The 27,780-nt window shown below is 46.1% G+C and overlaps 1 protein-coding gene across 3 annotated transcripts in view; it reads right to left on the bottom strand.

Annotated features, from left to right (window-relative positions):
* Positions 1 to 27,780, bottom strand: part of DHX30 (DExH-box helicase 30) — a 1,582,523-nt gene that overhangs the window by 1,004,025 nt on the left and 550,718 nt on the right. For all 3 annotated transcript variants that reach the window (XM_069645844.1, XM_069645845.1, XM_069645846.1), the window contains one exon: positions 598 to 1,419. In XM_069645844.1, coding sequence (XP_069501945.1) covers positions 598 to 1,419 — 822 coding nt within the window. The remainder of the gene's footprint in view (positions 1 to 597; positions 1,420 to 27,780) is intronic.

The raw sequence follows: 27,780 nt of genomic DNA, 5'->3' as shown, positions 1-27,780 counted from the left end.
TCCTGTGCTGTCAGTCACTCGCTTGCACCACCAATCAAAGCTCATGCAGGGAAGACCATCAGGCCACTGGGACAAGACAACCATGAGATGAGAATTTGGTTTGTCGTGTTAAGCCCTATGGACAACCTTAAGTGAACATCTTAAAAATCGCTAGCATTTTCAAAGTTAATTACCTTTGAAACATCAGTGCGTATCTCATATGGTCCTGGATTTTTAGAATTCCTCAATGGATTTTTGATACATTCCTGTGACTTTCTATAAGCCACTGCATCTCACTCTGTTCAAGCCTTCAAAGCAGATAGGATTGTGATAGTGTATCTGTTTCTACTGTGCGTTTCTCATTACAAACATTTCTAAGTATATATTTTCAGTACACATAGGGCAGAGTATATTGTGTGCTTGTGCAAGACTAGTCATACCTTTTTATCAGCCCTCTCCCATTCTATGAATGGTGCCAAACTGCACAAATGGTCATCTTGAATCCCTCACCAGAGAGCTCGGACAAAACTCACCAACATTAAGGTATAACAATGTCAAGTACGAATAACCATAGAGCCATTTATAACAAAGCCACATGTATAGATTTTAGAAGCCTACCTTTTGGTGAGTCTTTGTGCCAGTTTCCAGAATTGGCAAAATATCCTCCAAGTAGTATGGCTTTACTGGGTACATGAACCCTGGCACCCGGACAATAGGGCAACTCCCAAAGTATTTTGAGAAGCGTTTGTTGTCCCCAGTTGCACTCATTAGAACTAGACGCAACTCTGGGTTCAGTTCCTGAATCCTCTTGAGAAGAATTAGCAAGAAGTCTGTGTTCACATCTCGTTCGTGAACTTCATCCACAATTATATGGCTGACCCCTGCCAGACTGGGGTTCCCCTGTAGCTTTCTCAGGAGGATGCCCACAGTACAGAAGAGAAGAGCTCCGCCACGAGCAGGCAGGTTGCTCTCCAGTCGCACCTGGAAGCCCACATTTTTCCGAAGCTTGGGCCCCAGCTCATGACCGACCCTCTGGGCAACGGAAATGGCACTGATCCTGCGTGGCTGGGTGATCACCATATTGCATTGAGCGCCTTCCCCATTGGTTATGTAGTCATCTAAAATGAACTGTGGTATCCTAGTGGTCTTTCCACAGCCAGTGTCTCCAGCAATGACCACAACTGGATGGCGTTTAATTGCACAAGTGATCGCTTCCTTTTGAGAGTCAACAGGCAGATACTGTGTCTCCTGACACTGTAATGAAGACCTCATCTTCCAGCGATCAAAAAGGTCTTCGCTCAGATATGCTGACTCCCTTTCTGACAAAGGGTGATATGGTCGTCCAGTAATAGCATCAGAGACTGCACCAAGCTCCAGGTCTTTGTTCATGGCGTTGTCTTCATGTGTCAATTGTCCTGGTTCGGAAGAGTCCAGTGGGAACTGAGCAGTAGGAGAAAACAGAAGTAACAATCAAACCTTTTGAAACATCTATTTATCAAATGAACACCTGCCTAATATCCTCCACAAGCAAATCACAGCACCTGCTGCCCGGGACTGCTTTTCTTGCTGTACGACTAGTTGGAGATCTGGCCGCTTTACTCTACCCATAGTGTTTCTGCACCTGCTGAGTCTGCCCTTAACTGTCTTCCCCAGGCCTGGATATCCTGCACCTGCTACTAGCAAGATTTGACTGTCTTGCCCCTAGCCTAACCTGCACATGTTATTTTTAAATGACGTTAATAACCTATCCTTTTTATTTACACACATGATATTTAAGTTTGTTCACCATTACTACATACCCAGGTGTTTTTCTACTTTTTATATATCAATCAAACAAAAATATTTTTACATCTATTACTTGCAACTTGAAGGGAAAGTCAGTGAGTTGAAACTAGCAGCCTGCCTGTTAAAAGACAGCAGGATGACGCACAACCACCCGAGCAGAAAAACAAGATGACCCTTTCCTCTCAGAGCTACTAACTCCCCTTTTACATATCCTGATGCACACCTCCCATCTCTATTCTACCAATTTTTGGCGTGCTCAAAGTATACTTAATAAGAGGGAATTCCCAGTGCTCACACAGGCTCTTGGAGCAACAGTTTTTTTTCGTGGACTTTTTTGCTTAATTTTTTCAGCCCAAAAAAAAATGTCTCCGACCCTGCCCCCCCAAAATCCCACTTAACCATTATCTAGTCCCTATTCAACACATCCCCTACCCCCGATATCCCCCTTACCCACTCCCCATATTTTTCAATGAGATTTTCATCCAAAACTGTTCAGCAAAAAACTCCAAGAAACAAAAGCCTGCCGATGTAACAACATTGTAGCCTCACACAATGCCTTCCAGGTGTGTCCTCAAACATCAGCCCAATGCTCTCATTAAGGACTCTCATATCAATGTCTCACATTTCCATGTAAGACCATAAATGCTATGGGACAATGAGATCCTGTTGGTTAATATGTATAGATGACCACTGAGGATGCTCCACTTTCTCTGCTGCACAACAAAATATTCTTGCAAAACAAACAAATATATATATATATATACACACACACACACACACACACACACACACACACACACACACACACGGATGAATAAGATCAATGCTCTTTCATTGCAAAAGAACTTACAATATATAAGAAATTATATTTGACAGGAAGCAGTGAGCTACTTACAATGGAGGGTTTTTGAGTGGCATTCTGATCAGGTTGTGTTAGGGAGTAAATATAACAGTCACCAGCACAATTCGTGGATAGACTTCCATAGATTTAAGACTATCAACATTAGACATGTTGAAGTGCAGGTTGGCGGTACGGCTAGCTATGTTAGTGATGTGACCGCGATGGAAGAAGTGTTAGAGTGGAGGCAAAGAGAGGGGCAGGTTAGCGGCAAGGGAAAAAGGTTAGCACAAAGGCAGATGAAAGAGGATAACTCAAAGACAAGAAGATAAGCTTTCAATATGGACATTTGCTCAGATGTCCGATGGAAGATTATTCCATGCAAGTGGAGCAAGACGAGAGAGAAAGTGGGTCAACGAGGGGAAGCACAGGGAGGGAAAGGTGCCACAAGGGTATTATGAGGAGGCATAGCAGAGAATACGAGAAGGCTTGTAGAGTTGGCTAGAGGAGGACAGATGCTGTAGGGTCTTACTGTAGATAGATTTGTGAACCAGGAGAAGAGATTTAAATCTGGCCCTGTTTTGCTTCATCAGCCACCCAGCATTGTGACAATAAGAGGAAATCGGTGTGGAGTGAGGAAGTTCAAAGAGTCCTGGTAGCGAAGTTAATGATCTTGTCAAGAGGACAGAAAGCATGGTTGGGGAGACCAAAGAGGATGCTGGCGCAGTAGTACAGTTTAGTGAAAACAGTAGTAGTTAGGAGCGTGATTTTCCTGATATTAAGGAGGTTGAAACAAGCTGCCATTGCAGTTTTCAAGATGGAAATAGAGAAGGTACATACATGCCACATACATGCCAACATTCTGCATCACTTTGGAGGGATATTGTCTTACAAAAACGGGGAGAACTGAATCCTCACGTTGAATTGCAATGGGTTACTATTTTAGGAGGGAGCAATGAAAAAGTAGCAATCTTTTCAAATAGAAAATCAGGACCCTCCCGCCTAAATCGCGAGGGTTGGCATGTATGAAGGTATGAGAAGATTCAGAGATGATGCTGAGGTTTCTAGCTTAAGGGGAGTATGGGAGAGTGTCAGGTAAGAACTTGATAGGCAGGGGAGGAGATATGTGAGAGCATTTGGGAGGGAACTATAGCACCTATAATTAGGAAGAGCTTATCACAGATTGCAAAGCCATCCAATATTTAATCGCAGAGACACAGTTGGACATTTAGATAGAGGGTTCAGAGGCTCAGGAAAAGAGAAGATGATTTGGGTGTCATCCGCAAAGAGTTGGTACGAGAACCCAATGGATATTAGTGCCCCATGAGCAGAGGTGTATAGTGTAAAGAAAATACCCAAGACAGTGCCTTGTGGCACACTACCCAGTTAGAGGAGTGAGCTGAGAGGTGGTGGTGTTCCAGGAGGCAGAATTGGTGAGGTGCTAAATCAAATTAACTATAGCCAAGGGCTTGATCGGGAATCCCTAGAAAAAAGTGCATTAAGGAGATCAGAATGATCGACAGTGTCAAAGGGAGCAGACAGGTCAAGTAGCATTAGGATAGAGCATAGGTTGGAGTGCTTAGCAGAGGAGATTAAGTTGTAGACATTCATGAGAGCAGTTTCTGTGTAATGACAAGAGCACAAACCTGCATGTAGGGGTCTCAAAAGTTGTGGAGGTCCAAGTAATTGGTAAGATGGTTGAGGCACAACCCTTTCTAGCACTTTAGAGTAGTACGGAAGGAGAGAGATGGTGCAAAGGTTCGCCAGCAGGTTTCAGTTGGTCACCCCCATGCTTTATTAGGAGAGGGATATATGATGAATCAGTAGGGATTCCCTCCAAAACCTCGGCCTGGGACCTTCCTCATGTGGCCAGGGAAAGGCAGACGCTTTCAACCCTGGGGTTGGTGTTCTGCAGGAGGATCACATGGGTGAGGAAACCGATCAAGAGGAAGGGGAAATTCCCCTTTTTAAATTTCCCCATTATCCTAGTCTCTTGATGGCTTATTGCAAAGTACAAAAGGTTAAGAAAATAAACTTTATCATTAGGGACTTCAAGTCCCATATTCCCAACGTACTGGGACGAGGAAGAGGAATGCTGAGGAGCAAAGATGCAGTAGTGGTCAGCTAATGTATAAAAATGACCTACCCCTTAGGGAGACAGGCTTAAAAGGCCCCCTCAGGTGCAGGCAAGAGAGAAGCACAATTGGAGAGGTCAGTGCAAGCCATGCATGCAGAGGAAGGAAGAAGTAGAGGAACAAGATGACAACAGTACAGGTCCTGAGAGGGTCTGTGCCTCTAAAACTCCAAACTGCTGAGGTCACTTAGAGTTAAGCGTGGAAAAGAAATGCTTAGCCCGTGAAACTAAGTTGTGCAGAGGTGGCGCAGCAGAAAGCACATGTGGTAGGAGCAGTCGAGAGTTCTCATGTGGCTGGTTTGCACCAGAGACGCTCAGGAGTCAGAGCTACGCCAAACCAGTGTGGCGGAAGAAACCAAAGAGAGGGTGTGCCTGGTCAGGAGAAGCCACTGGTCCAGCAGTCCTGCGGACATGAAGTGTAGCACCTGGAAGCGTGATGAGCGAGTGCCCCGGGATGCTCCGGTGCAGGCTGTGTGTTCAGCGCAGGCAGTATCACTTGGGAGCAAGCAAACAAGCGTTATGAATACCGACCTATTGAAAACCTATGAAAGCGGCTAAAGTTAAATCAAAAGAACCCTAGAATTCAATATGTGAATTTGAGCAAACGCCAACAACCCGGCAGGGAGGCCTTATTAGAATCTCAGGCATACCACCAATACTTAAGTCAAGAGACATTAAAGAACAGGTAATATCAGTCTAACAGAAGTTGCCAAACAAAGGAAGGCTTATTAAAAGGCCCTGGGTTGTCAAGGCTGTGACTCAGGTTCTGGGACCTCTATAATTGTGGTTGGCTAACATGCATTGCTACAGCTAAGGCAGAAGTAGGAAAAGACTTTATCCTGACCACTGTTTTGGTATTGATGCAGAAGGGGAATGAAAGTTGGCAAACAAGCTGCCTTTCCTTGTGATTCTAGGGAGGTCAGTCCGCTATGCAACAATCCCCCTAGGGGTGGCGGCAAGCAGGACCTTATGCGGGGGAGAGCCCCCCCCCCCACTGCTCCCCAGCAGGGACAAGTACTCCCGTTCCGACGTGAAACTCCCTTTCATTTCACTCATAAGTCTGATAAGACCTTACCAGTTCACAGAAAAACAGAATCCTCCTACGTCTGCTATTGTGATATCTTTGCAGAAGATAAATACTTGCCCAATACTGAGATGAGTAAAAACCCAGGAGTGATAAAGAATAAATACCTTTAAGCTACTGGGAGGAAGAAACCCAAACGAGTAATAACGAGTATAACGTCAACACACAGAAAGGACTGCACGAGAAACTGGGGAAGCCTCAGAGAAGCATCATAAAAATGAGAGGAGCAAAAGAAAGAGACCCGGGAGTTTCGAGCCAGCTGGACAAGGGAAGCTGGTAACCCGGAGAGAGCACTGCTTTCCATGCAGGCGAGCATCTGGAAGCAGGAAGCGCCCAAGTTGCACTATTCAAGGGGCAGACCCAGGGAAGTCTGCCAGTCGGATAACAGTCCCAGGAGGGACGTACAAGGAAGACTAAAGGGAAGCCATGGCTGAAAAGTGCCCAAGCTACAGCAAGTAACCGTGAGAGCCTACCTACCTGACGGAGTTCCCAGGAGGGAACCAAAAGAGAGAAGTGGCGCTAGGAAGGAAAAGTAGTGGGATCCTACCCTCCCAATGCCAAAACCACACAGGACGAAACAGAAGCGTGTCAGAAGAAGTGGGAGTGAGCATGACAGTCACCCTGACGAACCACGGAAAGAAACCAAAGGTGAGCACCGACATGGTGACGCAGTCCTACTGCAGTTCAGGTAATGGGCAGAGTGGGAGACCCGGGAACAAGGCACAGATAACGAGTGGTACAATCATATTCAACATAGTAAGAAAACCAAATGTAACAAATGGAGTCGGCCTACTCATCCCAATGAATAGAAAAATCATTAAAAAAGTGAAACGGGTAGCTGGGTAAGTCACACACATCCCAGTGTAGAGACAAGAACACAGCAGATTCTAACAAGCGATACAAGGGAAGATGTACAACTAGTGAAACTGCTGTTGGAAAGAGAAATTGTCAACTACAACTGCAAGGAACAGAACAAAAAAATGTTCAGGTGTCAGAGCGCCTATGAGAGGAACTTGAAAAGGTTAAGAGAAATAAACAAAGGGGCGTGTAAAGTCCCTTAAGAGAACAATGAAATGCTGCAAGAAATAGCTAAAGGCTATTTGAAGATCCCGTACTGAGAAGTACTTGCTGGAAAGCAATCCCAGTAGAAGGGAGTTATACTCCTGGTCTTTAGTTATTTATAATACATGGTAGGGTCAGTGAAGATTAGTTTTGGATGGAGGACAGACTTTTACTTTGGATTTTAGAACGGACGAGCATCCTGGTTAAGCAGGGGAACCCTTAGAGTAGGGAAAGACGGGCATTTTCTTATTTATAAGAAACACCTCATAAAATGGCAAATGCTGGTCTGTCTCCTTCTGACCTACCACATATAGTGTCAAAAATGGGATCCTGTCCAACTCACAAAAGTTGGGAAACCCTTAAGTTTACTAATCTGAGTCCCAAACCATCGTCACCTACAGTAGCCACTGCTGGGTCTATTGGCGTTGATCCACATAGTAGTGCTGAAATAACTATAGCAGCCGGTGAAAGAAAATTAATTACTACAGGTCTGGGTCTCTCTTGGCCCAAGGGAACATACATTAGACTGGCTTCCAAGTTGGGCTGTCCTAGACGTATGGTTTAGACATAGCTGGATGGAGTTATTGACCCAGGTTATAGAGGGGACACAAAGATCTTAGTATAAAACCATGGGAGTCAACCATAAAATGTCAAAGAAGGGGAGAAAATAGCACAGGGAATTCTACAAAAAGCTACATTCCCTTTCCCGCAAGAAGTTCAAGAACAAAAGGAGACAGAAAGGGTTACCCAAGGATTTAGAGATGCAGATAAAAAGCAAAAGGACAAACCACTCCCACAGGTAGAGGAGTTGGAACTCGTTCCCGACCTAGCTTTCGACTAACAAAATGATTACATTTTAACAGAGGAATTTGTTAAGGTTATACCCGAGACAGAAGGACGGGCTCAGAGCTATCCCTTTTTTTACTTCTTTTGTTTTAAAAATGGGTCTTCTCTACCGAGATGATGTAACACCAGAAGGCAATCCAAGAACACAGTTAGTGATTCCTTGGAGTAACAAGAGGGTAGTGTTAGAACTCACACTCTCTCTCTTAACAGCTGGGCACCAAGGTGTAACTAAAGCCCAGAACCAGGTTATACCAACATTTTATTGGCCTGGAATAAATGCATATGTCTATAATTTTGCAGTAACCGGTTCCATGCGATAACAAAAAAAAGTGAAAATCAACCTGTACCTCAGTACCCTTACAACCACTCCCCATTATTGAAGTTCCCTTCTCTCGTATTGGCATGGATATCATCAGGCCACTTGAACCATCTAAGCAAAGGAACAAATTCATCCTAGTCATAGGAGACATTGCTACGAGATACCTGAAGCCTTTGCACTCCGAAACAGTATGAGCCAACAGATTTTAAAACAACTCATTACATTCCTGTCTCTATTGGGGTGCCCTAAAGAGATTGTAAATGATCAAGTGTCACGGTTCCTACGGTACCTTCACCCTCATGCTCTCAGTCCACTCCAAGGACTCGTCTGAGGCCAAGAACGTCGGATTCAAAACTCCACACACGCCCACTTTTCAGGCCCCTGGAAGGGTGTGTGGCAGTTGCCATGGTCACGCTGGGCCGTATGTAAGAGGAAGAGCTACACTGCCCTGCGAACATACGCAGTCACATGACCACAAGACAGCCACTTCAGTGTCTGCGTCGTATCTAGGGAACGGCATCTTCACCGATCTTTAAAAACCGGCAGCAGCTACTCCGGCACTGCTTCTGATCTTCATTCTTGGACCTTGTGGAGCTTCACGTGTGTATTCTTTGTTACGCCTTTCTGTTTTTTTTGGAAACTCTGGACTACTTGTTGCCAGCCTGGTATTCCGCTCCTGGACTTGTCTTGGCATCCTTCCTGCTGATCGAATTTGCTCCTGTCTCTGGCCGTACTGTTACAGACCTCGGCCCGTTTACTGGTATTCCTTCTTGTTGACTGAATTGGCTACTGATATTGCCTGCAATTGTTGCCTAGGACACCCCAAGACCTCCCACCATCCACCTGGACCCGCCCCCATCTCCACTTCTACCTTTTCCCGTTCTTTGGAGTTTTCCTGACACTGGGACTTGGATGCTGCACAGTTACAGAAGTGCTGCAACCCGACACTAGCGCGACCCTCGCTCCGCCAGGGTTAGTCCCCATACTAACCTTCCCCTCCTTCGTTTTGTTCCCTTCCCTGGATATTTCACCTTCATCTTGACTATCCACCCATTGCCCTCATGGTAAAACCCGTTTCCAACTGTTGTTCTGGGTAGGAGGGGGAAGTATAGGAGTGTTGTTGTCCAATCTTATTTAGAACTGGTTATTCTCTCTTACTTTCAGGGGTCCCTCGTCTCACCTCCAAGGCTTGCGGGCAAGTCCATTCAGTTTAGGGAGTAGCTGTACCATTGTTGTTCTTCCCTGCTGATATTGGAACACGTTCTGATTCCATTCTTTTGTTATTTCAGCCTGGTGTCCTTCGGGCGTTCATTGCATACTCGCCCTTCCAGGTGACCTACCCACCTGTCCCTTTACATTTTATGGGCAGTAGGGTGCATCATTGGGAAGGACTTATTTTGAGAGTGAAAGGCGGAGCAGATCCAATATTCAGGGTGAAGTCATTGTTAAAGTATTCTGGCGGGCCTCCCGAGTGAATATCTAAGTACTTTAAAATTGTGTTACCTGAAGCGTGCTTTCATGGGATCACCTTCTTGTCCTGCATTATGTCTGAGGTGAAAGACATACTACAAATCAATACATTATGAACATCAGTCTATCATCCACAAACTGATAAAACTTGTTGAACACTTCAATCAGACCCTGAAAAGATCCTAAAGAAACTGATAAAAGCGGACAGCAAGAATTGGGACAATGATCCTGTGGGCTCTAATTGCACTGAGGCAGTCCACTCAGGCCTCTTTGGGATATTCCCCCTTTGAGTTCCTTTATGGTAGGGAAGCAAGAAATGTGCTCAATATGCTAGGAAAAGGGGAAGAAAGGGAAGAAGCTGCCCTACCAATTTCCCAAACAGCCCAAAACCTTAAGCAACATATGGCCATAGTATGTGAGAGAGTGACCATCTAGAACAGGCTCAGGGAATTCAAAAAGCCCATTGTGAGAAATAAGGCCATTCCCAGCGCATTCTCAGTGGGTAGGAAAGTATTACTCCTTTTACCCACCTCTGACCAGAAAATATTATCAAAATGGTCCAGGCCATAAGAATTTATAGAAAAAAGGGTCCATGTAATTATGCAGACTCTTAACCCAACATGAGGCAGATGACCAAGTTATATCACTACTTATTAAAAGAGTGAAGGGTAGACCCTACTGAAAACGCTTCCATAATAATGGCGACCTTACTTAGAGGTGGGTAAAGAGAACAATCTAATTTCTTCAGCATTAATCCTAGACCAACAAGAAGAGATTAAAAATTGTATACATCAATTCCTCTATGTCTTCAATGATCAACCCGGGAGGTTTAAGGATTTTGTACATACCATCAGAACTCCCAAATGGAAAGTGGTCAACTTAAAACCCTGTAGGATTCCTGAGTCACGTAAATAAAATAAAAATCTAAGAAGTGGAAAATATATTAGAGGCTGACATCATCGAGCCTTCAGAGAGTCCTTGTTCCTCTCCAATAGTATTGGTGGCCAAACCTGATCAATCATGGAGGTTTTGCATTGATTTTCGAAAACTAAATTCCATCTCACAGTTTCATAATTATGTAATGCCTAGAATCGATGATTTAAATCGACAAGCTAGGTCAGGCCCAATACATCTCCACGACTGATCTCACTAAAGGCTATTGGTAAGTCCCATTAAACACTACCGGCAGGGAGAAAACTGAATTTTCCACTTACTGGGGATGTCAATTTAAGGTGTTACCATTCAGGTTACAAGGAGCATAAGCCATTTTCCAGCATCTGATAGAGCGAGTGTTGTAACCCGTTTCCCATTTTTGTGGCATATGCCTCGATGAGATCTTAATTCATAGCACACCCTGGGAAGAACATCTCTTTCACCTATTTGAGCTAGTCAGGGCTCTAAGAAAGGCTGGGCTAATGGCAAATCCAAACAAATGTCTGCCACAATCCACCATTAAGTACGTAGGGTTCTTCGTAGGCAACAGGTTAGTACAACTCCAACTAGAAAAAGTGAAAGCTGTGACACATACTCCCTCAAAAAACACCAAAAGAGAACTCTGCAACTTCCTGGGACTGAAGGGTTAGAACCGTACATTTAACCCCAATTATTCTACTATCACTGCCCATCTGACAGACAAATAAAAAAATGCAAAGCCTCAAATATTGAAATGGGATAAGCAAGATCAAGACAGCTGTACACTTTGAAAAACATCCTGTGTAGTGAACCAGTTCTTAAAGTTCCCAACTTCAATAAGGAGTTTATACTCCGAACAGACGCCTCTAATGTAGGGAATGGAACTGTCCTCGCTCAGGAATATGAGGGAATAGAACATACTGTCCTTTATGTCAGGCGAAAACCTTTTCTGAGAGAGCATAACGAAGACAATGGATTTAGAGGCACTAGCCATTAAGTGGGAGATAACCTACCTGAAGCAGCAGAACATCACCATGCTGCCATGAGCCGTGCGGGGCTCCCACCACTTCAATGAGCAGGCGGACCTTGCTGCATGGCCGCTGGATTCAGCCGGAGCAGCCTCAAGGCTGCAGTGACATGTTCATCCCTCCGACCCGCCTTTGATGCAGTCGGATTGGCTGTGTGCTGCAACATCAACTTTGAAACCCAGGAGCTGGCAGGTGACGCTGGCCCCCTCCAAGGGCTCAAACTAAGGGGAGTTTAAATACCCCTATCTGGGCATGGAGGGCCTTGCCATGCTGCCTGTCCCTCCAAGAACGTGTCTACTACGCCCCGTTAAACCTCACAGATAAGAGGCGCCATACCTCCTCTCCTCTTTCCTCAGGTTGCCTAGTGTTGCGTCCTGCAGGTCTGTTGGCCACTATGACCCTCCACTACTCTTCCTCTCTATGCCTTTCTCTCCCGCTTCCTGATTATCTGGGTGCATATAGCCTCATCCAATCCCAACTTTCTGTCTACTATCTGGCACGACCGTGACGGAAGTCCCGTCTTGGCAGCATGGCCAAAGCACTCTCCCGACTTCCAAGGGTCCTTGCCTCTGGCAACACCGTTTGTGGTCTGTGCCGTCCGGCCGATGCCACAGTTGTGCACTTGTATCTTTGTCCCGTTTCGCATGGTGCCTCCAACGTGTTAATCTACCCGCCCCCTTCCTTTTCCGCCTCCAACTACCACTCCTGGAACTTTAGCACGGTATCTCTTCTTCATAACTCCTGCCTCTCTGCATACCTGAGCCTCCTCGCCTATCGTGACCCTAACCTGGCATGGCAACTAATGACTTTCTCAATTACTAAAATGTACTTTATCCTGCACCTCTCCTCAGCTATGTGGCTTTACCTCACCTTTACCCACTAGTACCTACCTTTTGTTGTAGCAGCTTTTTAATTACTTTTGACCTTCCTGTACCTGTGTTTTTTGCTGTAGCCCCCGCACTTTTAATGATACTATCTAATGTGGTGTTTTTACCCTCATCTTACCTGCGTGCTTTGTTGTAGCCCCCTTATTAATCAGTGTTGCTTTTCTATAATATTGTGTTTCTTTCCTTCCTTATGCTTCGCCCCTTCATCTGCTTTGTGCTAACTTGACTCCTCACTTAGTCGCCTGTTGCCTCTGTGTGTAACTTGCTACATCCCTTACCTGCTTGTCTCTTACCTTCTGCTTTCCTCCTGCCTGCATTCTCTGACTGACTTTTTCCCACCCCTTTGCTGCCTCACTTCTTGTGCTTGTTGTCTCCTTTGCAGACTCTTCACTTAAACCTATTCACTTCTGTATTGTTTACTTTGAACCACCTCCTATCTGTTTTCAGTTATCTGCATGTCTGATGTAGCCCCCATGCCATGAGGTGAGGCTTGTACAGAGTGCAGTCTCCCTTACCTGCTAGTCAATTCCTGTCTGCATGACTGATGTAGCCCCCTCATGTCATGATGTGAGGCCGTTCCAGTCTGCATACAGCTGCACTTTTGTCTTTGCACTGTGTATGTCTACCCTTCCTCCCCTCCTGCACTTCCCTTCTCCCCTTTTTTCATGTTCAGCACTTGCACGTTCCAAATTGTCTCTTAACCTAGTCAGAACGCTATTGTATGTTTTCTTCCCTTGTAACCTCTTCCTGCACTCCGCTTCGCCCCCTTTCCCCTGCTCTCATGCTTTAGCACTTGCATGTTTCAAATGTTTCAAGACCTTTTAAGAACGTTGTTTCATCCCCTCTCCTCATCCCCATTTCCCCGGTCTTGGTGTGCCTTGAAACAAAATGTTTGCTGTATCGTGCGCATTACAAATGACCAATAAAATAAATAAAATACTATCTAATAGGTTGAAGGTTTCGATTAGCAACAGGCCATTCCAAAGTCATAGGGTTAAGCCTCAGGAAAGATTCTAACGCTCAATAATGCAGTGGTTCCTCGACCTCCACCCCTATTGTTTCACCGTTGAACACAGAAAGGTGAAAGAGCAAGGGAACGTTGATTTTCTTAGCAGATTCCCGATCTATGAAGAATGAGAAGCCAGATTCATAAGGGAAAGGGTACGTGACGAATCAGGGAATTCAGTCATTTCTCCACAGAGGGGAGCGTTTCCTTGTGAGGCTAGGGAGGTGAGCCCACTATGTAACATTCCCCCTAGGGGTGGTGGCAAGCAGGACCTCATGGGCCCCCCACCCCACCATGGAGAGAAGGAAGTCTGATAAGACCATACCAGTTGACAGAAAAACAGAACCTGCTATTGTGATATCTTTGCAGAAGATAAATACTTGCGTAATACTGAGACAAGTAAAAACCCAGGCAAGATAAAGAATAATGACCTGTTTGGTACTGGAATGAAGAAACCCAAAGGAGTTGTAAAGAGTATAATTCTGACAAAAAGAAAGGACTGCCAGGAGAAACTGGGGCAGCATCATAAAAATGGGAGGAGCAAAGGAACGAGAGAAAGAGAAAGAGAGAAAGAGAGAGAGAGAAAGAGAGAGAGAGAGAGCTAGGAGTTTCAAACCATCTGGACAAGGGAAGCTGGTAACCCAGGGAGAACTCTTCATCCCACGCAGGTGAGCTGCTGGAAGGAGGAAGTTCCCAAGGTGCACTATTCATGGGGCAGACCTGAGGAAATCTACCAGTCAGATAACAGATCCAGGGGGGACACTCAAAGAAGACTTAAGAGAAGTCATGGCTGGGAAGTGCCTGAGCTACAGCAAATAACTGTGAGAGCCTACCTACTGATGGAAGTCCCAGGAGGGAACACAAGAGAGAAGTGGAGGCTGTGAAGGAAAAGGAGTGGAAACCCTGTCGAACACCGGAACTACACTGAGAGGACGACATCAAAGCGTTTCAAAAGACGAGGGAGCGAGCACGACAGCCATCCTGATAAACCACGGTAAGACTGATGGCAAATTCCGACCCGGGGACGCAGCCCTATTGCAATGCTGGTAATTAGGAGAGTAGGCGACCCGGGGTACAAGGCACAATCTGGGGAACGAGTGCTACAATCATATTCGACATATTAAGAAAAACAAATATAACAATTGGAGTTCACTTCTAGTCCCAGTGAATGGTTAAATCCTAAGAAGAGCGAGAAGCATTCCGGGACTCAGCCCACTCGTCCTAGTGAATGGAAAAATCATTAAAAAAGGAGTGAGACTGGTTGCTGGGTACAGCACAAAGATCCCCCCCGAAGAGATGAGAATACAGCAGATTGCAATAAGCGATAAAAGAGAAGGTGTACAACTGGTGAAACTACTGTCAGAAAAAGAGAAACTGTCAACTACAACAGAGAGGAACAGAGTAAAAGAAAATTCAGGTGTCAGAGCGCCTAGAGGGAGGAACCTGAGAAGCCGAGGAGAAATAAACAAAGGGGCGTGCAGAAGTCCCCTAAGAGAACTGAATGAATTGGTGCAAGAAATAGCTGAAAGCTATTTGAAGATCCTATACTGAGAAGTACTTGCTAGAAAGCAATCCCAGGAGAAGGGAGTCCTACTCCTGGTATTTAGTTATTTAGAATAAGTGGTAGGGTCAGTGAAGATTAGTTTTGGACGGAGGACAGACTTTTACTTTGGACTTCTGAACGAACGACAAGCACCCTAGTTTAGTTGTGTTAGGTACGGAAATCTTTAGAGTAGGGAACATCAGGCATTTTCTTCTTATTCATAATAAACACCTCTTGAAATGGCACATCCTGATCCATCTCCTCCTTCTGACCTACCACAGGCATTTTGCCAATTGGCCAAGTAAATACCTAGAGATTACACATTTCCTCCCAAAGATTTACTTGTCCATACTGCAACCACACAGAGGAAGGCCTCACACATTTTATGTTAAGTTATATGCGACAAATAATTAGAAGCCTCTCTTCCCACTATTAAGAGACCAGAGTATTAGAACAAGTAAGTCTGCTTTGCATTATTTATTTTTGGTGACAGACATGGCTGTTTTTGTTCAATATTATTCTAAAGGTATGCTTGTATAGCCAAGGTTGAGGGATGGTCACATAGCTAAGACAACGATTTTGTAATGAGTATTTTAAAACTATCTTTTTAATTAACATGTGATGTATTGTATCTATGTTCATTGTTATCTCATTTAATCTTATTTGCACCTGTGTGCATTTCTTTACTTTTGATTTACTTTCAAAGCGTGTGCCGAATAAACGGTTTTTGATTATAGAAATGGGTTTAGGAAAAGTGAGTTTGGAGTGCCCTGTAGCCAGCGAGGATGGTTGGAGGAAGAGTCGATGAGGTCGAGGTAGAATTCCCTTTTCACTCTATTAAAAGTGGACATGAGAGTTCAAGGTAGAGGTATAAGGCTGCAAGTCCTCATGCAAGTGGATACGTACCCATTCACACAGCAGCCGATGATGTGCAGAGACAACATATGAATGAGATGACCCATTGTTGGAGACGCTGAGACTAAAGGGTGAAAGTTACCAGTGGGAAGTGAGAGGAGAATGAGTCATATAGTAAGGAATAGATGCTAATAGTGGAACAGGAACAAACTGTAGGTCAGACATAAAGGGGGGAATGTCAGAAGGTTGAAATTTCCTTTTAGTAATATGTGAGGCCAGTGGTGAGGAGAGATCAGAGGTTGGAAAGGAGATGGTGGTGGAAACAACTGAAAGATCAGATAGAAATGGTGTGACAGTAGCATTAGTGGCAGGGAGAAAGGTGGAGATGAATAAGAGATCCATTATTGTACCCAGTGAGAGTAGGTAATTTATGGTTAGAGTGGAGTGTGTGGACAACAATCTAAGAGAAGATTGAAGTTCAGAATTCTGAGAAGTGGTTGGAGAGGGAAGGCTGAAGTCAACTAAGAGAATGAGGTGATGGTTAGTGGAAAGCCAATCAAGGAGTTGCCTAAGTTCAAAGATCCGGTGAGACTAGGAGGGCTATAGATGGAGATGATGTGAAACTAGGGAGATGGGGCAATAGTAGAGATGGTAAATTCAAAACATGGAGGATGTGGCATTGCAGGTTTATGAGGCGATGAGGCAAAAAGAGTATGTTTCCAATGCATCCACCTCTGCCAGTTAGAAACGGAAAGTGAATGAAGGATAATTTGGAGTCGTGGAGGGCACCCGGGGGCAGCAGTGACAAATGGAGGAATCCAGCTTTCAGTACTAGCAATGAGATCTAGGGGAGGAGAGCTGGCATGAAAATAGTCATTGAAGGAAGTCTTGTTGCTGTGATTTATTTGTCCGGTCACCCAGCCACCATTGCAGTGGATATTACCATTGAGACTGAAGTGACCCAGTGAAGCATCTTACCAGAGTCTCGGAAAGATAGATCACTGGCAACGTGCTCGCCTTGGAAGCAAGACGACACGGAGCAACACAGATTCGATCCCTGGGTCCATGCTTAGAAACCTCTGGGTATCAAGCGCGTTATAAATAACCTATCATAACCCATCATATATCCCCCACAGACCCTGCAGAAGGCATTCCCAAACAGTACATTTGGTCCCACTTCCGCACCATAGCCCTAGCAAAATCCAGGTTCCAAACAGCCCCCAGGCCACCAACTTCCAGCTCACTCCTGCAACCCACTGCTAATGTAATCATGACTCACTCACCTGACAGCCCAGCACCACAGAAGCATTCCTACCCTGTGGTGGGTTGGAAAAAAGGAGTTGGACACACTGTAGACATTTCTATATTCTTTTAATGAAATTATAAAGAAAAAGCCTATCTCTCCCTATCGCTAAAGGGATTTCCCTACCTAACTAAAGGTGCTTATCTGTCGCCAAGAAGTCCAAAGTAAATGTCATCAGTCCAAACCTAACTGACCCTGCTACTAAAATGAACTAAAATAGGCAAAAATAAGAAGGTCCGTCGCTGTTAGCTTGCGGTTTCTCCCAGGGTTTATCTTGATTCAGATATATCTTCAATATGCCTATATCTCTCTTTTCAAATATATTTCTTATACTGATATCCTCTGAATCTCTTGTGGTTTAATCCAGGAGCTCTTGAAGTTCCTCCAAACTGTTCTTAGCTTTGGACTTCTCAAGAAAGTTATACTTTTAAAAGTTTCTCTCACACTGTTCCCTTGTAGTTTACGTGTCTCATGTTCTTGATATCTAACCTTTCTGAGGTCATACGTCTTTATCCAAATTAGGGATCCCCCTCTACTGGGGTTTCTCTACAGGATTCCTTTCCTGGTTATTTGGTTCACTTTCTACTCTTAATTCACAACACTTGCTACACAATCTAGCTCCTTTCTTAGGGAATGATCTCCCCATTCTTCAACAATTATTTCTATGGGCTCCACCCCCCATCCCTCCTACTAGGGTATTCGTTTCCGTTGTCTCCAAGTTTCACATTCAACCTTATTCATCATGTTCTTTACTCGTTCCTCGTATATCCAGTGATGGTGGGACACTGTTCGAATACCGTCCTCATGGCTTTCACAAGTTCCTCTCTTCTTAACACATTGTCCCAGCGGTCTCCCGCTTCTCCTGTTCACCCTTGTACCTTTGTTCGTCATGGGTGTCCTTGCATGACTCGCCAATTGCTCGGGTAAGATGCTTTGCTTTCTTTTTTCCAGTTCACTGGCTTCGCATTTGTCCCTCTCACGGCTGGATGCCGCCAGTGGGAGCTTTCAGCGCTCCTGGCGGCACTGGTATCAGCATTGTTAGACAGGTGCCTGGCCCACCACGGTACTGCTGTGGTCAAGCAACCACGTCTGACTGGTCTTCTCATGCCGTCCTCCAACGGTTTCTCAGTTGGCTGCCTTGCAGGGCCTCCAGCGTCTCAGGCTGGCGCTCTTCGAACTTCAAATAGTCACAAGTTCCGCAGCTTCTCTCAGTTCCACCTTTCCAAGTCATAATAATGTTAGGGGGTTCAGTAATCTCTTTGGGATGAAGCTAAACATTGATTGGATGAGTGGTTCCTAATATAAGTCAATAGCCCAATTGAAAATTTAATGACAAAGATACAAGGCCTGCACAAAGAGTCCCACAAAATGGAGAAATTCAAAGAAGAGTCAGAGGAGGATGAATGGCTCCCAAAGAGGAAATCCAGTCACCCAAGGCCACTCATGACCATGCTTCATTGGAAGAAGCAGAGGAGTCATGGTTCAGGGCTGGACGAGTAGTCTTCAACAGAGCACTACAGCATCAAAGGAATGGGAATATGAAGCCAATGGGAATCTGAGGACCCCAACAAAAAGAAATCCAGTGGAAGAAAAAGGCAGAGTAGCATGGATTCCAAGTTTGAGTAGATGGGTTCCTGGTGCAGTAGCCAACAGATTGCCATGATGGATGGATGTGATTTGTTTGAAAATATTTCACTTAATGGAGATTTCACTGAATCCATTTCATCGAAAAACAAAATATAATTTTAAGTTTTTGTACTTTTTTTTAAAGCGGGGGGAGACCCCCCTGCAACCGAAGTTCAACTGTCCCTACCCTAACTTATACCCTTGCACCACACCCCACCTATCATGTATTACACATAGCCATTTCCCCTAACATTCTCGGTAAAATGGATTCCGTGAAGTCTCATTAGGTGAAATGGTATTTGAAGAAATCGACGGTAACATGCCAGGATAAGCAAAAGAGGAGCCTACAGCCCAAGCAAGAGAACAAGGATGCCAATTGAAACCCAGGGCACCAAACTTTTAAGAAATAGGTCAGTCACTCCCTACATAGAAGGCTGCAGAGTGGTTTCCCAACTTCAATATGAGAAATGTCGCTGTTGTCCAACGGATGGGCAAAGTTAGACCAGACTGGATGGAATGGAACCCAAACTTTGGATGCAGCCAAGGGACCTGACAGATGCAGGATCAGCAAGTGAAATGTTTTGGCAGCACCTTCAGATTGAAGACAGCACAACAGTGACCCTAACCATTGTCACATGTCAGTTTGGGAAAATAGCTGCAGGACAAGCCATTGCAGGTTCCAACATCAATGAAAGTATACTAGGGTTCTGTTTGACGACCCAGGCATCTAACAAAGGATGCAGATAAAATAAAAACACTTATGTAAGGCCTCGGGAAGGCTATGTGCTCCCACTTTGGGAAAATCTGACAAGCGGGAAGAAGACAGAAAAGCAGGACAGTGCCTAACATAATTGATGAATCACCTGATCCTGCAGAATCAAGGGGTCAACGTTCCGTTCTCCTGGAGCATCTGGAATTGCTTGCGTCTGGGCCGTCATTGATGTGCCATCACGTTTTCACTGTGCTGCCTTTGCCCAGTCTAAACATTTTCCAAGATGGCTGCCGCTATTCTTATCAACGCCGGTCTTCAGTTGCTCGTAGCACTGCAACCCAGCGTCATTTCTTTTTTCCAGGTAAGACGTGAGTCACACGCTCCCTGCATGTTTTCTCCTGCTCTTGATCTGTTTTCAAGGGCCATCTCTTGACAAACCCTTGCTTGTCCCTCCTGCCTCTGCTTACCTTGCTAACAACCCCCTACTTACCACACAGCCAGCCTCTGCTTACCTCGCATCCTGTCTATGCTTACCTCGCCTCCAGCCTCTGTTTACCTCGCCTCCAGTCTCTGCTTACCTTACTCCCTCTGCCTTCTTACGTCCTTTCATGGCAACAGCGGAACAAGTCCAAGAACTAATTTCCACAGTCCAGGGACTTGTCAGAAAATGTGGTTCTCAGACAGATGTCTGCCACAGACAAGCGATCTACTGATCTACCTCCTATGGGATTAGCAGTCGGAAAGTTTGACAGATCACCGCAAAAACCAAAAGAATTTGTGGAAGCATGTGTGGGGCACTTCACCTTCTGGCCAGCCACCTATGCGCCAGACCAGGCTAAAGTGGCGTTAATGATCACGAATATGGTAGGAAATGCCCTTGCATCGGCAACGCCTATGGTTACGTCCGCGTATCCCGTTCTACGTGACTACATCGCCTTTGTGGGACACCAGAGACAGACCTTTTGGAGATCAGAAGTGGTCTATTCGGCCCCAGAGACTCTTCTCGACATTCGACCTTATGACTTAAATCTCGAATTTTCAATACATAGCCACCGACCGAAGCTGGATGGCCGAGGAGGCACAATTCACCATCTTTAGAAGGGGACTCAATGAAGAACTCAAGGATGAATTGGCTCGCCTGGCCCGTCCAGCCACTTTATCAGACCACATTTCTCTGGTCCTTAAGATGGATTATCGGCTCTCAGAGCGAAGGGCTGAGCGGAAGAGGCCTCCACTCCGGGCACAGCCTACTCCTAATCCAACTCAATCCTTTTCCAAGACCGGAGAGTCTTTTTAAAATAAAAATGATTTCAGCTTTTATAGTTTGTACACAAACATTTAACATTTCATCTAATCTTTTCTGCTTACTGCATTGTTTACCTATTTAAAAGGTAGAAGGGAAAGAAAGAAAATAAAATAGAGTAAAATGAAAATAAAAATAAAAACTTCTGACAATGGAGAGTTTGTAAAGTCTAATTGATGTTGATGGGCAGTCCGATACATTTTTACCAGAATTGCGTTGTCGTAAATAGAAGTGGAAAGGAATTTCCACTTTTGATCTGTTCCCATCTTTCTACTGCTTCGTGATTAATTGATTGCTGAGGGAGCATCTGGCCAAAGGTTTTTCATGTTTCAGATAAGGAGAGGCAGTCAATGAACAGGCGGTGAAGGGATTCGATTGAGTCTGGTTGTTTACAGAATCTACAGTGTGTTTCCTCCTTAGGGATATGCCTGGTACTCGCAAGATATTTTCTAGTTGTTAGAATGTTGAGACGGAATCGGAGGAAAGTGTCTCTTGTTCATTTGCATGGAAATTTTGTTAGGTATTTAGGAGGTTCATTCAGGGCTCGAGTCTCATATTTTGTATAAAGCGATAGCCTGTATTTGTTTTTCTCTTCGATGGTGTGTATCCAATCTAGTTGCTGCATTAGAGTTTTTGCTTTCTTCGGTCTATTGATTAGTATTTTGCTACTTATTTCATATGTTTTGAGTATTTGACGGCAAGCTTCTTTCCATCTGCCCACTGTTGGTGTCTTGATTTCTATCTTGGTGTTTCGGAGAAATCTGATTGCCGGAATGTATTTTTCTATTATGGTTTTTCTGTAGAGGGTGATCTGTTTCCAGGCATTTATGGAATGCAGCGACTGGATTGCTAGCTCAAAACGAATTCTGGCTATTGGGTATAGCTTTGGAAGGGACAAAACTTTTCACCAGAAAATTCCTTCCACGATCTTCCAAATCTGTCGTGGTATATTGAGTAGGCTATTGCTTCCATATGCGAGTATGGGCATCACTTTCTGGTTGTAGAAAGTTAAGATCGGTTTTTGTGAAAATTTCCCGTACTTCTTGTGAAGAATTAGCCCTTGTTGTGCAAGTGATCGACTTATTTTTTAAATGGTCCATCCAGTGTACTTCGATTTGCGATTGGTTCAGCCAGATCCGAAGGTATTTTGTGGTGTTAACCCATTATAAATGTTTCTCATCCAGGATTAGGTGGTATGTTTTTGCCTTGGAATTCTTCTTGGTGGTCAATGACAATTTGCGTTTTTAGAATGTTAATCATCATGTCATTGTCCTTAATGTATTTTTCAAGCACTCGGAGTCTCCTTTGTAAGTCGATAAGAGTCTTGTCAAGGAGCACAAGATCATCGGCATAGACTATGTAAGGTATCTGTGTTCCGTTGATTTTCAGAGGATGTGCTAGGATGCTAGTTTGGCTTGCCATGATATCGAAAAGATAGACATTGAAAAGTGTGGCTGCCAAAGAGCATCCTTGTTTAAGTCCTCTGGCTGTTGGAATGGAAGCTGACAGTACCAGAAGATGTTAAGCGGACTTTGACAGAGGTGTTACTGTATAGGGCCTTGATTGGCTCTAGAATTTCAGGTGGACAATTCCAGGTGTGGCGCTTATTCCAGAGTTTAGTTCCATTTACACTGTCAAAGGCCATTTGGAGGTCTATGAAAGCAGCATGTACATGAGTTCCAGTTCTGCGGGGGGGAATGACCTAGATCTCATGGTGTGAGGCTGTGTTTAGGTTGAGCTCCCATGCGAATCCTGCATAGATCCTTACAACGGAGCCTTGTTCTGCCGTCAACTTACAATCTTACAAGCAGAGGTGATGCCAGTGGTTCTCCGCTGATGGTGTCCAGTCACTCCTAACGAGCCTGCATGGAAAGCATTGAAGGAAGCTCGCGGCCTGTGCTGCGTAGTGAATGGAGCGAAAATGGCGGCCGGCCCGAGCACTTGCTGTGCGCTGTGATCGCACTGCAGGGTTTTGTAGTGCAGTGAAGGAACAACCTCTCCCTCCTGTTGAGCCCACCACATTCAGAGCCTTGGCCGCGGACGGCGCTGGCTGGTGCAACCAGGGAGGCGTACTTGTGAGCAGCTCGGGGATCGTTCGGGAGAACACACTGCCTGCAGGGAGGAGGTCTGCAGACATTTGGAGGCCAACTGGGAGAGCTGCAGCCGTGACTGCCCCGTGCTGGATTCCAGGACTGTAGCAGCTGCGACGGGAGGGGGGACAGATGTTGCCCTGCTCCGAGAATAATACACAGGTTTGCAGACCCCTCTGTGTGTACGGCCGAAGTCCAAATCTGTGTCCTTGCTGGCAGAGCGATTGGATCCACACAGCTCGATTTACCTGGCGACCGGAGTGCGCGGAGCCAGACGCGGCCCGGCTGCCTGGAGGCAAGCAAAAGACTGGGCTGGTTGCCTCCCGCTGCACAGAGCGAAGCCCGGGCCTCCTGCCTGGCGTACACCTACGCACTGTGTGGCACTGACGGAAGCGGCTGGGGGCACGGAAAAAAGATGATATCGCTTGTCTAACAAACGCCAGGTAGGGCACCCCCTTGCCCTCTGCCCAATATTCTCCTAAGCATTGTCACTGTTCCGTGGGCCGTTTGGGAAGAGCTCCCAGCACACTGTAGCAGCACGATAACACGCTGGATTGGGCTGGCATTTGGCGGAAAGAGACGCAGGGCACAGCAAGATACTCTATACAAAGGAGAGCATTGGAATCGTGGCAATGAGCCAGGACTAGGCGCGGTAACGGACTGCGCCCAACTGGGGTGCGGGTGTGAGCCTGGTCCCCCCTACATGGTGGCAGTTGATCCCGCCTCTGCATGTTACGGTGTAGCGAGACAGCGCCTGGGACTGTGGACCTCTGCTCCCTGAGGATTGGAGCACATCACGTTGGGCGAAATACCATGGGGTAGGTGGGACCAGCGACCAAGAGCCCAGGTGCCTTGCACGACTGGGCTGACAAGCGAACAGTGTTATGAAATATTGCTTCTGCAGGTCCCTATAATCTTGGAGGAGGCGGATTGCAGCTGGGCAGAGGGGCTGCTATATTGAACTATACAGCGATCCCACTTGGTAAACGGCAGACGAGGATAGGGCGGGGGACCAGATTGCCCACATAAAAACTGCAGTGATAACAGTGTTGCGGCTAGCTTGGAAACATGTGGTCGACGACCCCTGCACCTGAAAGTGTGCTGCAGATCGGCAGGGGTGACTGTTTTGATCGCTTGGGGCGCCTGCAGTGTCGTTCTCGGCTTTGGCTGGTGGTGCAGAGCCTTATAGTTCCACTAAGTGGAGATATGCCCAACGATAAGCTAAAGCTGAAAGGCACTATCATGGACTCCTGTGCAGGGTGTGGGAAGACGCAGGTTCCTGTTGAGTCGCAAAGTGTGGTGGAACTGGTGGATAGTGAGACGTCCCTGGAGCAACGAGAAGATAAGGTGCTGGTGGCTATAGCCGCGCTACAGACCTCGCTGGAACCCTAGGTTGATGAAGTCAAAATCGACGTTCAACTTTTGCGACATGATGTGAGATCCCTGGCGGAGAGAGTCGCAACTGCAGAGGAACAGCTGAAGCAGACAACAGATGTTACCACTGACCTGACCACCAGATTAAAGACCCTGGAAACCCAGAACCACTTTCTGGAGCAGAGAGCTGAGGAGACGGAGGGACGCTCTCACCGGAACAATGTTCGAGTCCTAGGTATTCCTGAGGGAGAGGATGGCAGAGACCCTACAATGTACATTGAAACCCTGTTCCAGCAGGAAATTGGCGCAGGCAAACTGACGCAAGGATTCTCAGTTGAGACGGCACATAGGTCCCTCCAGAAGAAACCTCCGCCGGTGTCACATCCTCGCCCAATCATAGCTAAGATTCTACATTTTCGGGACCAGGAGGTACTGCTAGTTTTCTAGAGACAGAGGGGTGATCGAATGAGGAGGCTCGGGGGTCTCCATATATGTAGATTATACTCCCCTAGTACAACGAGAACCGATTCATTTCCGTTAAGGTCAGGCTCCGTAGGAAGGGCATCAGATATATGCTCATGTACCCAGCGAGGCTTAAGGTGATTCACAGAGGCAGGACAAGGTTCTTCGAGAGTCCAGAGGCAGTGACTATGTGGTTGGAGCATAATAACCTTGATACAGATGACGGCACGACATTGCAGGGGACGGAGCCCACAAAAAAGTAGGGTGCAGGACTTGATGCTGCTGGTCCCCTTTGCCGGCCCATGCGACCTGGACACTGGTGGGGGACGCCAGTGATAGCCCTCTCCCTCTTCTTTGAACTCCTTAACTATGGCTCTGTTACTAAAGTAGCTATTGCACCAGAGCCGGTGATCCAGCCCATCTGAGAACTGAAGGATCCCACACTAACCAGAATGGAAGGACGACAGGCAGTCCCTGTCACGACCCTTGGTGGGTGCCAGTTCACTTTGGCTGGCACTCACAGGCCCGAGCAGACTGCATTTGCTGGGCACAGTTGGTACCCCACGTTACCGGGGTTGTTGGTTCTGTATTGTAGGCTTTTTTACCCAACCAAAACAGCTCACAGGGGACTACACCTCACTCCGCTAGGAATTTAAGGAAGTGTGGATGATTGTGTGGCCAGATGATGGTTTTGCACGACCTGAGTTGACACATATTTAGCAATGGGCAGGCTGAGTACTGGGGCATTTACTTTAAACAATATGACGCAGGTTAACATTATCACATGGAATGTGAGGGGCCTTGGCACATATATGAGGAGGAATAGGGTCAAGTCATATCTCCAGCGGAACAAAAACTATGGTTGCATTGCTGCAGGAGACACACCTAACGGCTAAAGAGTAAGAGTCGGTGGTGAAGTACTGGGGGGGAGCTATATACGAGGCCTCCTATTCCAAATATGCACGGGGGTCCTCACGTGGATTAGTGGCACGCTTCCATTTCAGTATTTTAGCTGTGACAGCGATGCTGATGGCCGGTATGTTATCCTTAGAAGGTATGTTGAAGGGGTACAGGTGGTCATAGTCAACTCCTATTTCCCAAACCATGCTATAACATATGCCCAGAGTTTAACAGCTCGTCTAGCACCTCACAGGGATGCCTTTTTCATAGGAGGGAGGGGGGGGAGCGATTTCAATTGTGTACGAGACAAAATCCGAGACAGATATATGCCACCTAAGGTCAGGGAACAGCACTTAACAACTGCACTGACAGAACTAGCTGTTATGGATGTCTGGCGAGAGATACACCCAGATCGGATTGAATTCTCCTATTATTCCACACTGCACAGTCTCCATAACCGACTGGATTGTATCTTTGTAGGGGTAGAACAGTTGCCGAGTTTTACTAGTGCAGAGTACATGGGCCGAGTGGTCTCCGACCACTCACCCCTGGTGGTGGTTTGGGATCTTGGCATGCCTCGGACCCCGGTCTCAATGTGGCACCTGCCCAAGGACGCCCTGCAAGACGTGGCATTCCACGAACAAATCTGTGAAGTCCTGTCCCTATACCTCAAAGAGAACATTGCAAGTGTGAGCAAGTGGGCGACGGTCTGGGAGACTCTGAAGGTGGTTACTAGGGGGGTAGGTTATTGCCAGAGATGGGGGTGCCCGCAGACAGATCAAACAGGAGTTGGAAGTACTTGAATAGGATACGGGAATTAGAAGTTCGGCTACCGGTAGAACAGACAGCAGAACGCCCACTTCGAGAGGCACGACTGGAGTGTCAGGCCACTAGGGAACGGCTGCCAAAATTTGATTATACCACAAAGACCGTGCATGCACATGCAGAGGGAGATCTATCTGGGAAGCTCCTGGTGTGGCTAAGCCGGAGCGAACACCCCAAGGCGCCGATTACGCTTCTCAAAGATGAATGTGGGGAACCCTGGAGCACACAATCCACTATCAATGACATATTTACCACTTATTATACCAAGCTCTATAGTCATGCCACGTGTATCTCAGCTGCGATGTTAACAGATATTTACGCTGAAATCACTTTGCCTTTGAATCTGGGATACTCCTGGACTCCACGCGGGAAACGTGGGTAGTTCCGATTCTTAAACTCGGAAAGTCAGCAGACTCATGCGACTCGTACAGACCCCTGGCTATGCTGAACGCTGACATCGACAACCATGCTGGCATCTATTCTTAGAAGTTACATCGCTGCACTGATACACCCAGATCAAACTGGCTATGTGCCTGGTCGTTGCACTACCCTAAACTTTCACAGGCTGCAGCACATTATTGAACAGACGAATGATAGTCCTGGGCAGTATGTAGTGGCCTCACTAGATGCTGGGAAGGCTTTCGATTCAGTTTATTGGGAGTGGATGGAAGCAGCATTGAAGGCCTGTGGATTCGGGAACCATTTTCGGAGATGGGTTAGAGTTCTTTACACCTCTCCTAACGCTAGTGTTAAGACAGGGAAGCACATATCTACACTGTGGGATATACAGAGGGGGGCACGACAGGGATGCCCCCACTCGCAGATGCTATACATTCTAGCACTTAAACCCATTGCGGTGTATCTCAGGCAGGAGTACCTAGAAGCTGGGATACGTATTGGTGATGCTAGTCACTCACTTTCGTTATACGCAGATGACGTATTACTCTATCTTTGCCAACCACAGCACAACCTGCCCCTCATATTGGAAATACTAGATCACTTTGCCAGTCTGTCAGGGATCACATTTAATAAACATAAGTTATGTCTCTTTCCTCTTGCAGAGCTGAATGATGTGCGACGGACTTCCACGCTAAATTGGGGGCTGGAATGGAAGCATGATTGCTTCAAGTATCTAGGAATACAGGTGGCACACGCACCAGAACAGACACACATGCTGAATACACTGCAGAAAGTGGAGGGAGTAAAAAGATCCATGGTATTCTGGTCGCGCCTCCCCCTTACACGAATGGACAGAGCAGCCAACACAAATACTATTATACTGCCAAGGCTGCTATATGGTTTCATTAATGTAATTTATTAAATAAAGGTCCCCTTTTTTCGGGAGTTTGAAGCATTACTCAGGGATTTTTTATGGGGCCCTATGAGGCATAGATTGCCAGTTAACACACTGTCACTTCCATTCGAACATGTTGGGGT

The sequence above is a fragment of the Ambystoma mexicanum genome, chromosome 2p, assembly GCF_040938575.1.
Source record: "Ambystoma mexicanum isolate Mex_15411 chromosome 2p, UKY_AmexF1_1, whole genome shotgun sequence".
In the NCBI taxonomy this organism is placed as follows: domain Eukaryota; kingdom Metazoa; phylum Chordata; class Amphibia; order Caudata; family Ambystomatidae; genus Ambystoma; species Ambystoma mexicanum.
This window is presented reverse-complemented; position numbering and strand designations above follow the sequence as displayed.